Genomic DNA, 13,663 nt, shown 5'->3' on the forward strand with positions numbered 1-13,663 from the left:
GAGAGATCATTTCTAGCACGAGATTTGAAGAAAGTAGATAGGAAAGCCTTCATGAAGAAGGGGGCAAAGGACTAGGTCTCAGAGACTAGAGTGTGAGATGAAAAAACGGGACACATTCCAGCGGAAGAACCAACATGGAGACCTTTATAGGTAATGACGGCCAGAGAGATTTTGGTGGATTCTTTTTCTTCTTCTTCTTGTATTTTTTTTTGTTTGTTTGTTTTTAGGATTTAATTGGTATCCTTCATACTCCTCCTGCAAGCTCTCCTCCCAACCAATTTATCATATATGTACTTCAAAAAGAGCAATAGTACAGAAGTATATTAAGGAAAAAAAAAAAGACTTGTCCCTATTACCAGTTTGATGAGTTCCTTCCAGACTTCTTCTATGGTCTACATTTATATAAAGTCTTTCATTATCTACTACATATCAAATACGTGTTTGACACTTGCTCTAAGGCTACTAATAGCTTTCTGGAGTAAATATCATTCAATGATATATTTTACAATTGTCACACAGTCTTCTCTATCTTGGCAGAAACTTTCTAACACCTGTAGCCATGATTCCAAACATAATTATTAATTATAACACACTACTTTATAAAGCAGTTATTCTTTGTGTGCATAATGGTGGAAAAATCTCTGCACTGTAGACTCATGATTATTACTCAATCTCTGCATCTGTTTGTTTTGCAAAATGGGGATACCGTGTGTCCACATCCAGGGTTATTTTCTGCTAAACAAAACTGGCCTTATAAAACATGAATATGTAGAATACTACTCGGATATCCTATAATAGGCCATAACTATAATACCAGTCCTTCTTAGACTGTATCTTTTCTCCAACAAATACTCAGATTAAAATTCAGAAGCAATTTTGTTGCTTTATGTTAAGCACTGGAAGCCTTTTCAATCCAGGAAGCCACCAAAAAGACCCAGGGCCTCACGGCTAAGGTAGGGAAAAAAGGCGCAAGGGACTGAGTGACAGAAAGCTAAGAAAAGAGGCATGCCTGGTGCAGAGGTGCAGACTGTCACAAATAACTGCCCCCTGGCCACTGGCCCAGCCCGCTCTGCTTATCAACTCATGGCCAGGATGGACAGGCAGCGTGGTAGCCCACAGGGAGGTCCTCAACACCTCAGCCTGGGACAGGGTCCCCTACACCTCTTACCATGACTCTCATTCATTCATGGTATCCCTCAGTGGTGTCTCTGCTAAAGCAATACTGCCCTCCCCATGCGTTCTGCTGAGGACCCTTATAGCTGTCAATGGGTCAGATGGGAATCAGGCGAATAAGACTCAGAGCTTTTTCTGAAGGAGCCCAAGTCTTATTCTTACATCACTCGAGGGGCTCCAAAGAGCACCAGCTAAGCAAAGAGCGCAGAGGAAGTCAGAAAGAATAGACAGGAGTAGCCTGGAGTCTTGGGAGCACGGGCTCACCCTCAAGCTGAAGTCCTCCAAGGATGGTCTGGGGAACACCAGGCCTTTGTAAGGAAAGCAAACTAGCTAGCCCTGCGCCGGATGTACTGAGTCAGAAACCCTGGGGGTGTGATCCAGCAGGCCGTGTTTTAGCAAGCTCTCCAGGGGATTCTGGTGCACGATATAGTGACAACCAGCAGCCTGGAGGCATTAGGATCCCAGCAGGGATGTGGTGAAGATCCGAGTAATGCTTCAGAAAGAAATCTACAAGAAACGTGCGCAGCCTGAAGAATGGGAGGGAGGGAAAGCCACTCATTTGGACCTGAGTGAGGGCAGTGGCAAGTGGGCATGGGGAGAAGGGCGACCCCAGAAGCAGTACTGGCTAATGAATGGGATTTGGCAAGTACCTGGGTGTAGGAGCAGAGAAGGAGGTCTAAAGATAGCAGTTCCATTTTTTATCAGAAACAGAAGGCTGGGCATGGGGGCCAGGTTTGAGAAGGGAGTTAGCTGAGCTTTGGATATACGGAGACAATGTCCCTCTCAACACAGGTCAACTTCCCAAGTCCTATTTTGAGAATCCCCTGCTGTAGAGTATAATTTCACAACACACTCTGGTTAAATAATTCTTGAGTTAAGGTTAATCTTTTGGTGGTATATAATCTTCAGAACTTTGAGAAACATGGAGGTAAAACAGCCAAATCCAAGTTCAAGAAGTTAGTCATATCCCAAACATCCCAAATCATCTTAAGAAAGTAATCCGAAGACAAGATATTTATTATTATTCTAATTAGCCATTAGAATAATTAGCAGAAGTTTGAAGAGGAAGCAGTGAAAGAGTTCTATGCCAAAAAGGCACACCGATTTGGTGAGACTGGATAAAAGGTCACACTCACTGACTTGTAAGGTAAGTCTGTAATTTCAACAGAGGAGCCTGAAATGAAAGGGTGGGGGGGGGGGGCAGGGAGGGCACTAAACAAGATCTATGCTTTGAAATGTGTCGCTCTGTGAAATGAGCACACGTTCCCCTGAAGAATCATTTTTGATGTGCATACGTGTTACCATTCTTCTTGAACAAAAATGTTATTTGTAAACACTGGGTGTTAGCAACCTTACTTATGCCTACAAAGGGGAGGGATTGCACTGAGCATTGGGAAGCCCAGCTATAACCACCAAGCTCAAGATGTCTGTATGTGCTACAAATTCGAATCATTTCAAAAGAAGGGCATTTCATTACTGGGTCGTGCAAGTACATGTGGCTATTTCTAGGAACATCTACTTAAATGGAAAAAAAAGTACTTTAAACTTGGCCCTTCTGGACTTCTGGTATAAACCTACAGATTTGGGGGTGTGGGGGTGGTTTCAATGGTGCTCAAGAAATGGAGAGCTAAACAGACAACCCCAATTAAATGTACAGGAAATCAGTCAGTAAGATTGACTGTCAAGGAGGATTATGCTATACGCTTCTTTAATGTGGTTTTATAGGTTTTCCAGCTAAAAAAAATAGAAGATGATGAATCAATCAAACACACGATAGGCAAATCACTGCTCATGAGTACATTCTGCAACATCTATAGAAGCTAAGGTTCCTCTTGAGGTCAGTCTCCCCACGTGGGCTGAATTAGGAAATAAAGGTTCAAGTTCAATCCACTTAGGGTCAATAAGGGCAGGGCCACAGTGGACATCTGCATTATCAGTGGTCCCCGAGACCAGAACCCTTGCCGATACAGGGATCCCTTGCTTTCTGAAAGTTCATTTTATGGCACTTTTATGAAAGACCCAATGAGTACTTGTCTGTTTTCACTAACCAGAAGAAATCTGAAGAGGAGTTCTGCTTTTATGAAAGAGCTGTTACTGTACTAATGTAGGTGTTTTATAAAAGGGAAGTGGCTAACTTGAACTTTTGGAAAATGGCGGACGCTCTTGACTGATGCCATTTAGACCTACAGAAGCTTTCATGGGGGTGCTCTACTTTCGGATAACAGGGGAAGCCTGTATTTGACAGAAAGGACTCTTGATGGTGATGGTCATTTTGTGCACTCTCATATCTAAATGCAAAACAAAATGACACCCTTGAGGGTTTCTGCGGGATGGAAAGACCCAGGCCTTAGAAACTGTGGTGTCACTCACCTCAATCTGGGCCCTGACAGTCAAGTTCCTCCTTTGTTACTACTGTTTAGTCCCTCTAACGGGGAAGGGGCAGGAAGACAGAGGGAGACACGGGAGGGAAGGAGAACAGAACAGTGGTGTAACTTGTAAGGAGACTGTTGAAGACGCATGTGGATTTTAATGTTAAATCCGTCTCTGGGGGAAAGGCTCCAGATGGAATCACAGCCCTGGGTGGGGGGGCCACGGCGGGGTGGGGGGGGACCTTTTATTTTTTCATCTTTTTATTTGCTGTTGCCAACATCCTCCATGTGAACTACTCTTCCCAGCACTGGCATTTTTACACGTTTTTTCATGCATCTTACCCTCCACAGACCACACTGTCTGCTTCTTTCTACAAACAGGCACAAAACTACTCTTCCATCCACTAACCTCTTGGACTCTCTGCTGTATCAAACCAGGGCCTGTAAAGGTCAGCCAGTAAGTGGCCTTCCAAACCATGTTTCCAGAATGATAAGAGAACATCTAAAACACACCTAGATGCCCCATGATAGGCTACACCGTAAACGCCCCCGCGGAGCGAAGAGTCCTCAGGCTCACCGTTGATGCTCACCCTTTAACTAGCTGACTTCCCCAGATCCTTTCCACCCAGGGAGTAAAGAAAGGGCGGAACCATCACGTCAGTGCTGGGTTCTGTCATCTGCGTGCAGGAACGACGGAGGGTAAGTATTTCCTGAGCACCTGAGTGTAGCCAGCCAGCCACTCCACAGGTGAGCGAAGAACCTGCGGGGGAGGCTTTCATGTGACATCTCAAATGTTGTCCAGAGACACGGACATCCGATACGGTGAGAAGTTTCTTTGTGGATCACAAGCAGGGTTCAAACGCGCCCCCACGCTGTTAGTCTCCATCTTGGAGGAGCCGGGCCTGGATCATAGATGGCCGCCTGGGTTTCTTCGGTTCTTCAACACTTTCCTCTAAAGCCCTAGAACACCTTCCACCTCACCCCTCGTTCACTCTCCTGTTTCCTACTTCCTGAGCACCTCCCCACTGCCTTCCCAAGGGGAGGAGTTGCTTAGGTTGGGGGGTGGGGTGGAGGCTGACAAGCACATTTCAAGCTCATCACCAGGGGAAATCAGCCAACCACAGAAGGGAAAATGGCACCCTCCCACCTCTGCGAGAGGGAAGAAAGTCTGGAGTCACGAAATCCAAACCCCCACGAACACACGTTGTTCCAGCAAAACAAAACTGCCTACAACATCTCTACATGCCCGCCATTTGGAATATGCGAAACATTCTGCCCCACTTCTGACTTCTCAAGGGAACCGGTGTCTGTTTCCCATCCACGGTTGGCCTTCTAAGACATGAATGCGAAGCAGGGATTTTTTGTCGAGAGGCTCAGAAGGCTTACATCTGCCATTTTTCACCTGGCACCCGTTGACCCTGCTTGGGGGAGCCTATTTAAAAAAAATTTTTTTTTAACGTTTTATTTATTTTTGAGACAGAGAGAGACAGAGCATGAACGGGGGAGGGGCAGAGAGAGAGGGAGACACAGAATCGGAAGCAGGCTCCAGGCTCCGAGCCATCAGCCCAGAGCCTGACGCGGGGCTCGAACTCACGGACCGCGAGATCGTGACCTGAGCCGAAGTCGGACGCTTAACCGACTGAGCCACCCAGGCGCCCCAGGGGAGGCTATTTTTAAACTTAAACAAATATTCCAGCACACGCGTCTGTCGTTTATGAACATGTGTATGTTCCCTGCTTAATGAAGCCTGTGAGAGGCAGCGTCATTTGCACAAAATCAAATTGTGTTCTCAGACCTGCTTTACCATATTCCTGTTCGGTGAACTGAAGCTTTTACCGCCAGGTTTACATGGAATCCAGAAAGAAAAAAATTTTCCCCCTAAAACCTTTCTTTCTTTGAATTCCTCAAGGCAGCTACTTAATACTTCTGCGGCCTAGTCTTGGCACGAAGATCACAAACCTGCCTTCAGTTCTCTGCAATGCCCGTCTTTCACTCTGCAGCCCACTCGCGCCACCCACCGCTGCCCCATGACCATGACCAGCAGTGACACTTCTACCGCCTCATTCCAATCACTGGTCACTTCTAATTAGCAGACAAGCCTCAAAACACAGAGAACCTCAGTTAAGTTTTCTGCAACGTGAGTGAAGACAAAGTAACCAACGAGGTTTGTTATACTTAGTCATGAAGAAGCCTGTTTCGTTTTGGAAGAGGTGCTAAAGTTACCTAAAGGCATGAAAATGCTGACGTTCGTACACTCCCAGAATATTAGGTCTAAACAAAGACGCCCCTCCAAATACATTCTCTGCATCCACCCCCACGGCCCCAACTGCTAGGGCCGCTGGCTGAAAATGCCCTCGGATGCCATAGCCCTTTAGAAAAATGCATTTGAAAACTCTCTGAGCACCACAGCAGGCAAGCTACTAGGGGTAAGATGAGAAAGGCGGGGTGCCCGGGTGGCTCAGTCAGTTGGGCGTCCAGCTTCGGCTCAGGTCATGATCTTGTGGTTCGTGCGTTCGAGCCCTGCATCAGGCTCTGTGCTGAAGGCTCACAGCCTGGAGCCTGGTTCAGATTCTGTGTTTCCTCTCTCTGTCCCTCCCCACTCATGCTCCGTCTCTGTCTCTCTCTCCCTCAAAAACAAATTCAAAAACATTTAAAAATCTTAAAAAAGATTAGAAAGGCAAATCTTTGCAGACATCTTTGACCACATGCACAATTATTTTCCAATCAGACCAGGGAAGAACAGGCAGTGGGGAACAAGGACTGGAAACCTGCAATTACAAATAGCAAGTAAACGAAAGCTAATGCCTAAAAACAGGATTTGCACAAGCATTACCGGCAGGGAGGAAGCCAGAGCATCAAACCAGGAGACTCTTCCAAAGTCCTGCACATGCTTCTGCTCCACCACTCCGAGTCTTGCCGGAGATGGGAATTGTTTTTATGAATGTTTGTATTTACAAGTGACTGCAGAAACGACTAGACCGCTCCTAATATTTCTCCTTTCCTCGTCATGCTCACCTGCTACCTCCCACTGGGTTCAAATTCGGGAGTCTAACGCCCCCTCTTACAGATGCTTTGCCACTTGTTCCACAGACCGTGGGGCCGGTGTTAGTTCCACCATCTGACTGCACCTGCCCTTGCCAGACAACTTCCCTTCCTGCTCTGCCCTCCCAGCTCCCACTCAGACTCTCCCTACATCGCTGCCTCACTGTGGAGTTTGGTCCTACCCCACTGGACAACAGCACCCCCACCCGGAACCAGCCCCAGCCATTCAAGTCCAGGGTATCGCCATGCTTTGCCCTTTGTTTTTTGTTTGTTTGTTTGTTTTTTGGTTTTTTGGTTTTTTCCCCAGCCTTACTGAGGTGTAACTGACAAAAGTGTGAGATACCTAAAGTGCACGATGTGATTTGATGTATGCTTCCATGAGTCAACTTCTTTTTGGCATTGCCACTTTTGGCTCTGCCAATGTCATTAGCCCAGAGGTAGACACTTTGTCTCTGCAAGTCCTATGTGAGGAAACCATGACATTTATTGAGCAATGCTTCCACAAGCCAGATACGTTCCATTTAGTTTGCTTTTTTCAAGGTTCTGATCAGAGAATGAATCAGAGTTTTGGCTTTATGGCATAAGAACAAGTTGTCCTGTTAGTTTAAGGACAACCCTCACCCTCTGCCAGGGACAGAAGGAGACCTCAAGAGGACCGCTGGCCAGCCTACAAGCTGCATGAGGACAGCAGCCTCTTCTTCCAGGTATTGGGCGCATATCACATGGCAGATGACCAAGTGGTTGCTGAAGGGAGGCCATCAGATAATTACTCTGTGAAGCATGGAGGATTGAATCCAGAGTGTCACCTCCTATAGCACAGGCTTAAAATGCTAAGGCAAGGGGTGCCTGGGTGGTTCAGTTGGTTAAGTGTCCGACTCTTGATTTCAGCTCAGATCAGGATCTCACAGTTGTCGGATCAAGCCCTGCATTGGGCTCCATGCTCAGTGTGGAGCTTGCTTGGAATTCTCTCTCTCCCGCTCTCTGCCCCACCCCTGTTCGTGCGCACACACGTGAGCTCTCAAAATAAATAAACTTAAAAAAAAAAAAAAAGAATAAAATCTTAAGGCAAGTTGCTAATCATAAATATCCCAACATGTGGATGTATCAATCTCAAGCTTTTACGCCAAAAGGCCCGCCAGCCAGCATGTGCCTGAATGTCATGAGATCATTTGGTGTGGAAGTCATCCAACTTGGGAGCCAAGATGAGTGATCCCCAAAGAGCCGATCCTGCATATTGAAAGATATGAACCCACACTAGAACCAAGGTCCAGTAACCAACAAGTTTAAACAGTGAATCCGTTATGGACTGACTTGTTTGGTTACCCGAGGTAAGTCTGAAACTAAGCTCTGATATTCTGAAAATGAAGTCTTAAGAAAGCTATGGACTTAGAGATATAGAAAAGTTTTTTACGTTCTGCAGTCTACTCCCTTCTCTAATATTCAATGACAAGGCAAATAGCTTGGGTTTTCACTTAAGTACATTATAGATCCTTCTGTCTTAATCTGGCAAGTGAGCCATTTCAATGCTTCTGACATCTCTCACCAAATCTAGGAATTCCCATACTCTTTCCACTTCCTCCTTCAGCAATTACCTGGATTATCATTGACGCTTTGGAATGGTTTGTTGCCTCAATCCGTTAAACTCCGGTAGGTGGACCTACGACCGACCGGCACCGAGTTTTGCCCTGACCCCATCTACATCTGACCTGGGGCACGGGCAGAGGATGCGGGGAGGCAGAAGCTCACCAGAAATCTGGTTTTGCCACTGCCGCCCCGGCTGTGACAATACTATGCTCCCGGCCCCAGCCTCACACCCACACCACCCCGCTTTCTGCTCCCACACCCAACTCGTGTGTGGAACCTCAGCCCCCATTCTTACGTCACCAGCCCCGCTTCTTCCTTCCATCTGCATTACCTTCAGACGGTTTTGCCTCCAACACCCATTTTCGGAAGAGCCTGCTCCTGGGTTCAAAGGTCTAACCACTGACTCTTCAAATTAATCTACACAGACCCCAACTTTATTATCCTCCCCCACCCCCTGTAAAGCCCTATTACAATACCTGACTTTCAACCACTGTAATGAAGGCAGTATAACAAAGCTCTGGATAGTTCACTAACTATGTAATATAATTTCGCCTCTTGGGACTCAGCTGTTTTCCTGTGTATAAAACTTGAGGGTTAAAAGAGGAGGCCTTCATAGAAGAAGAAAACTAACACTTACTGGACACTCGGTATGGGCCAAGTGGACCCTCTGCAAGTATCTAGGCAGTCCTCTTAACCGTGAGGGAGGGAAGGATCTATCACTTCTGTTCTCCAGATAAGGAATGTGAAGGTCAGAAAAGTCAGGGGAACTTGTCCAAAGCTGTCTTCCTGGTCTAAGCAGAGGAGCGAGGTCCAGCCTCTGCCAAATCCGCTCGCTTCTCTGGTCCCTTCTAGCTGCATCACGCTCTCCTATGTCCCTAAGCTGCGACCACCACGGTCTGGGCCCCTGACCAGCCCCGAAGGGTTTCCAGTCACTGCGGTTAAGGTCATCTTCACCCGGGGGACACGGGCATCTCAATCTCGGCCAACAGACAGAGACCAGCTGAAACCTGGACACGTGTGAATCACTTGTGAAAGTGAGTAAAGGCTACACGGACACAGAGACACTCGCTTCCCCCCACAGCTTGGAGTTACCGAGCAGAAGCAAAAGAATTCCGTGGAAGATGGAACTCCTCCCTGACACGCAGGGAAAGGCAGGCCTTCGGGTCACACTGCTGACACACGGTGTCAGCTGCCACCACAAACGCACGGGCTCAGCCCTCAACATAGGGTCTGGATCACACCGTGTGTGAAACTGAAGAGACACTTGTTGGACTCAGTTCCAAACTTCAGCTTCTCTGTCCCGTTCTACAGCTTATGTCCTCACTGCTTTTCTTACATGGGGCACAGCATGGTGCTAACGTCCTCTTTATCACCCTTTTTATTTATTTATTTATTTATTTACTTACTTACTTACTTCTATTTATTTTAGTTCATCCAATTTCTTTAACAGGAAGGTAAATACTACCATAGCAAAATATTTTTTTCTTCACAAAGTAGCTTAGAGAACTATAAATGGGATGTTACTTTCATTTTTATTCATTTGTTTTTCTTGTCAAAAGGCTGACAATTTAATTATTCCCACTTTTATGCAGTTCCCCAAGACAATAAATGACTATTTTCCTTCACAGTGGACACCCTCTACATGTCCACAAAATCAGAATCTGTTTCTCCAGTGCCACCCTGACTTCTAGAAGGAAATGTTAGAAGCTGTAACTTCTCAAGAACCTCCGGGCCACAGCTTTAAGAAGGTGTAGTTTGGAATCAGCCAGTGTGGGTGGTATCAGATGCAGCAGAACCAAAAAGTGCAGACTCCTCATTTTAACACCCATGGAAGGTTTATGGGAAGAGGCGGGTGGAAATCTGGAGGCGAAATGGGGGAAGGGCGGGAGACCAGGGTGTGGACTGGCAAATGGCACTTGTTTTCAAAGGAACAAAGGAACAAAACAACAGTATTTTATTCTGACGATCAGTTCCTACATCAGTGCCGGATACACAGCCTCCTGATGAATACTTAATGAAATGAATTATGTGCTTCTTTCTGCCACAGAACTCCTTATGACCACGCTACCTACAGGAAAGCACCTGTCGTTATGGAGCATCAGAACTCAAAGCTTGTCTTTATTTCACTATTTTAAGTTTTGTTTTTAGAAATGAAAAGCAGGGGAGCCTGGGTGGCTCAGTCGGTTACACGTCCGACTTTGGCTCGGGTCATGATCTCGTGGTTTGTGGGTTCGAGCCCCGCGTCGGGCTGTGTGCTGACGGCTAGGAGCCTGGAGCCTGCTTTGGATTCTGTGTCCCCCCCTCTCTCTCTCTCTCTCTCTGCCCCAGCCCCACTCACTTGCTCTCTATCTCTCAAAACAATAAATAAAATCTTAAAAAAAAAGAAATGCGAAACAAATTTTGTATCTACTCCCAAGACTGACAAATTCTGAAAATCAGAGCTGAATCCAGTTCTGTAAGCGAAGAGAAAAATCAGGGAGACTCTACCAGGTAGTGGAATTATAGATTTTAATTTTCTTTCTGTTTATCAGTAGTTTTCCACCGTTCTACAGAGGACATGAATGCTTATTTTAATAAGTCTCAGAATGACTTTATGCTAAGCTGGAACTTAAAAAGCACACTGTAAGTGCCTCCACAATTTCTCATACAATTAGAATTAGGCATTTACAGTTACTGCTAAATTATAAATATCTTAAATCTGCACTTGCCAAGTACTCTTTTCATAGCGATGGCGATGCTACCCTGAGGCACCAGGTCCTCCGCCAGAAGAGAAGGAATGTCAAAAACCCCACACTCATGTATTAGAAAAATTAAATTCTACTCCTTCTTGGCTTGTTATTAGCTGAAGTGAAATTTTGTTTTTTTAATTTTTAATGTTTATTTATTTCTGAGAGAGACAGAGGGTGAGCAGGGGAGGGGCAGAGAGAGAGAGGGAGATAGAATCCAAGGCAGACTCCAGGCTCCGAGCTGTCAGCACAGAGCCCGACGCGGGGCTCGAACCCACGGACCACGAGATCATGACCTGAGCTGAAGTCAGACGCCTAACCGACTGAGCCATCCAGGCGCCACTAGCTGAAGTGAAATATTAAGTCACGTTTACCTTCTAAACAAGGTATGAAAACACCTTTTCTTGGCAATAATTCGGCCATTTTATCTTTACATTTTGGTCTGAATTAGACTGATGTATCTTCTACAGATTATAAAAATTTCAAGTTAATGAATCCAAGAAAATTGTCTATAAAAGAACTAAAACCCTGTAAGTAATAAAATGGTCCTTATCAGGCAGGCCAAGGCTTCGTGTGGAACGGTACCCTCTCCTCCTCATGGCCATCAGCCTGGGGACCAGGGCAGGAAGGGGAAGAAGAGACATTCTTTATGTACATTTAGAGTTATGAATACTGAAAATCAATTCTGACTTAGGTAGGGAGAAGCAAGAAACCACAACGCAGAGAGTCAGGGCACCAGTGAGAACTTGGCTGCTTCATCTTTTCAACCCCTCACATTTTATACTAAAGAGATTCAAAAGGGAGAAAAGCAGAGCAGAAACATCAAGAAAGAATCTCTCTGGGGCGCCCAGGTGGCTCAGTCGGTCAAGCGTCCAACTCCTGATTTTGGTTCAGGTCGTGATCTCACGGTCTGTGGGTTCAAGCCCAGCATCGGGCTCTGTGCTGACAGTGCAGAGCCTGCTTGGGATTCTCTCTCTCTCCCTCTCTTTCTGCCCCTCCCCTGCTCGTACGTACTCTCTGTCTCTCTGTCTCTCTCAATAAATAAATAAACATTTTTTTGAAAATTAAAAAAAAAAAAGAAAAAACTCTTTCTGAAAGGGTCCCTTGCTTTCCCTGTCCCATCCCACCCACTATGCCCTAACCAGGGAATGCACACTCTGGTTTCATTTTCATGAGAACAAGAGCATGGCCTGTAGTTTGGCCATGTTATGTACAACCACAGTGCTCAACAATTCAACCTTGGATCCCTCCTGAATGCCCTTGCTTGATCATGTCCTAACTGAGATTCTGTGGCCATGTTATTCTGGCAAGTTCCTAGCCTCACTTCATCCTAGATGAAATCTCAGAGTCCCTTTCAACAGCTGGGGAATGTGTTCTAAGTATCAGGTATACCGCAGATGAAATCCTTCTTTCTGGAACATTTGTTTGACATCTCTCTTCTCTGCTGGAACATCAGCCCTGCGAGAGCAGGGACTCTGGGCCCATCCTTTCTGGAATCCTCCGGGCCCCCACCCTCCATTTATTAACATAGACAAACGTCAGTCTGTTGAACACAGTTTAGCTTACAAAGTGGCCTTGCAAATATCTGATGGTGACAGAAACCGGTCAGTGTCGCATTCAATGGGAAATCTGGGGAAATGCAGAGAAAACCCACATGGCAGGCCGGCAGGCCCCTCCACTTACCGCCACCTCCACAGACTGCAAGGACAGGTCGCACGGTGGCTTCAGGGCTTTGGGTCTTGTGGCGTACCAGAAGGTGGTGAGGGCTGCAAAAGCTCCAAAGCCCATGAGCGTGTTGGTCGGAAGAGTGCGAACGTACTGTCGTAAGTCAACCAGCTCTGGCATTCGAAAATACCGGAACAACTCATGGGCTTGCATTGTCCTGTGTCGCTGGCTCCCTCAGCTGAATTCTGTCAGGAGAGAAAAGATGTCATGTTCATTCCAGCAAGGCAGGACTTGTCTCCAGAATTCCCGACGGCCAACCATCCCACTTGATGCCTGGCTGACCAATCGAGGCATTAAACCCACAGGCCTGATGGTCCAGCTCTCTTCCTGGCTGCCAAAGTTCATTTTTCTAAGAACATGTCAGAAATTCACTTGACTTCCATCGTTTTGTGCAAAGTGTCCATTCCCCACATTAAAAAGATTTCACTCACAAAGAATTCTCGCCATAACGTGCTCAAGTGGCGTAAGTTACCAGTTTCTTCCCTGATAGTGTGCCTCTGTTCTCTCCCCCCTAATCAAATACACTCAAGTCTCGTTATCAGGGCTAATGAGGAGAAAAGGGGAAGAGGCACAAGTAAGCCCAAACCACCCAGCAGCCGTCTGCTCCCCCTTCTCCCGAAAGATTTCCCATCAGCTCTGGATCGGTCCAACGGACCAACCTACATGTCGGTATGTCTCTCGCTTTCCCCATGCTCTCTGTACCATAAAAGCAGCAATACAAATGCAGAGGAAACTGCAGTACTCTATTCTGCTAAAATAATTTTTTATATTCCTCAGGATATTATAACCAAAATATAATAATAATAAATGGATGTACATAAATTCTAAACCATCTACCACGTATCTGGAGGGAGACTGAAGCATAGTATTTGAGAAGAAGTATAGAATAATATTTAAGATCCCAGATTCTAGAGCCAAATTCTGTCTTCCCAGCTTATTAGTTGTATGATTTGGAATTACTTAACTTCTCTGTGCCTCAGTTTCCCTAACCAAAAATGGAGATTGAAAACAGACCTATCTCATGGGGATTTTATAATGGTTACA

The 13,663-nt window shown here is 46.0% G+C and overlaps 1 protein-coding gene across 5 annotated transcripts in view; it reads right to left on the minus strand.

The window, feature by feature from the left end:
* ACSL1 (acyl-CoA synthetase long chain family member 1) overlaps nt 1-13,663 on the minus strand; it is a 71,484-nt gene that overhangs the window by 37,014 nt on the left and 20,807 nt on the right. For all 5 annotated transcript variants that reach the window (XM_027077112.2, XM_027077108.2, XM_027077110.2 and 2 more), the window contains exon 2: nt 12,578-12,804. In XM_027077112.2, the coding sequence (XP_026932913.1) occupies nt 12,578-12,772 (195 nt within the window). In that variant the 5' untranslated portion in view covers nt 12,773-12,804. The remainder of the gene's footprint in view (nt 1-12,577; nt 12,805-13,663) is intronic.

This window comes from Acinonyx jubatus, chromosome B1, assembly GCF_027475565.1.
Source record: "Acinonyx jubatus isolate Ajub_Pintada_27869175 chromosome B1, VMU_Ajub_asm_v1.0, whole genome shotgun sequence".
Classification (NCBI taxonomy): domain Eukaryota; kingdom Metazoa; phylum Chordata; class Mammalia; order Carnivora; family Felidae; genus Acinonyx; species Acinonyx jubatus.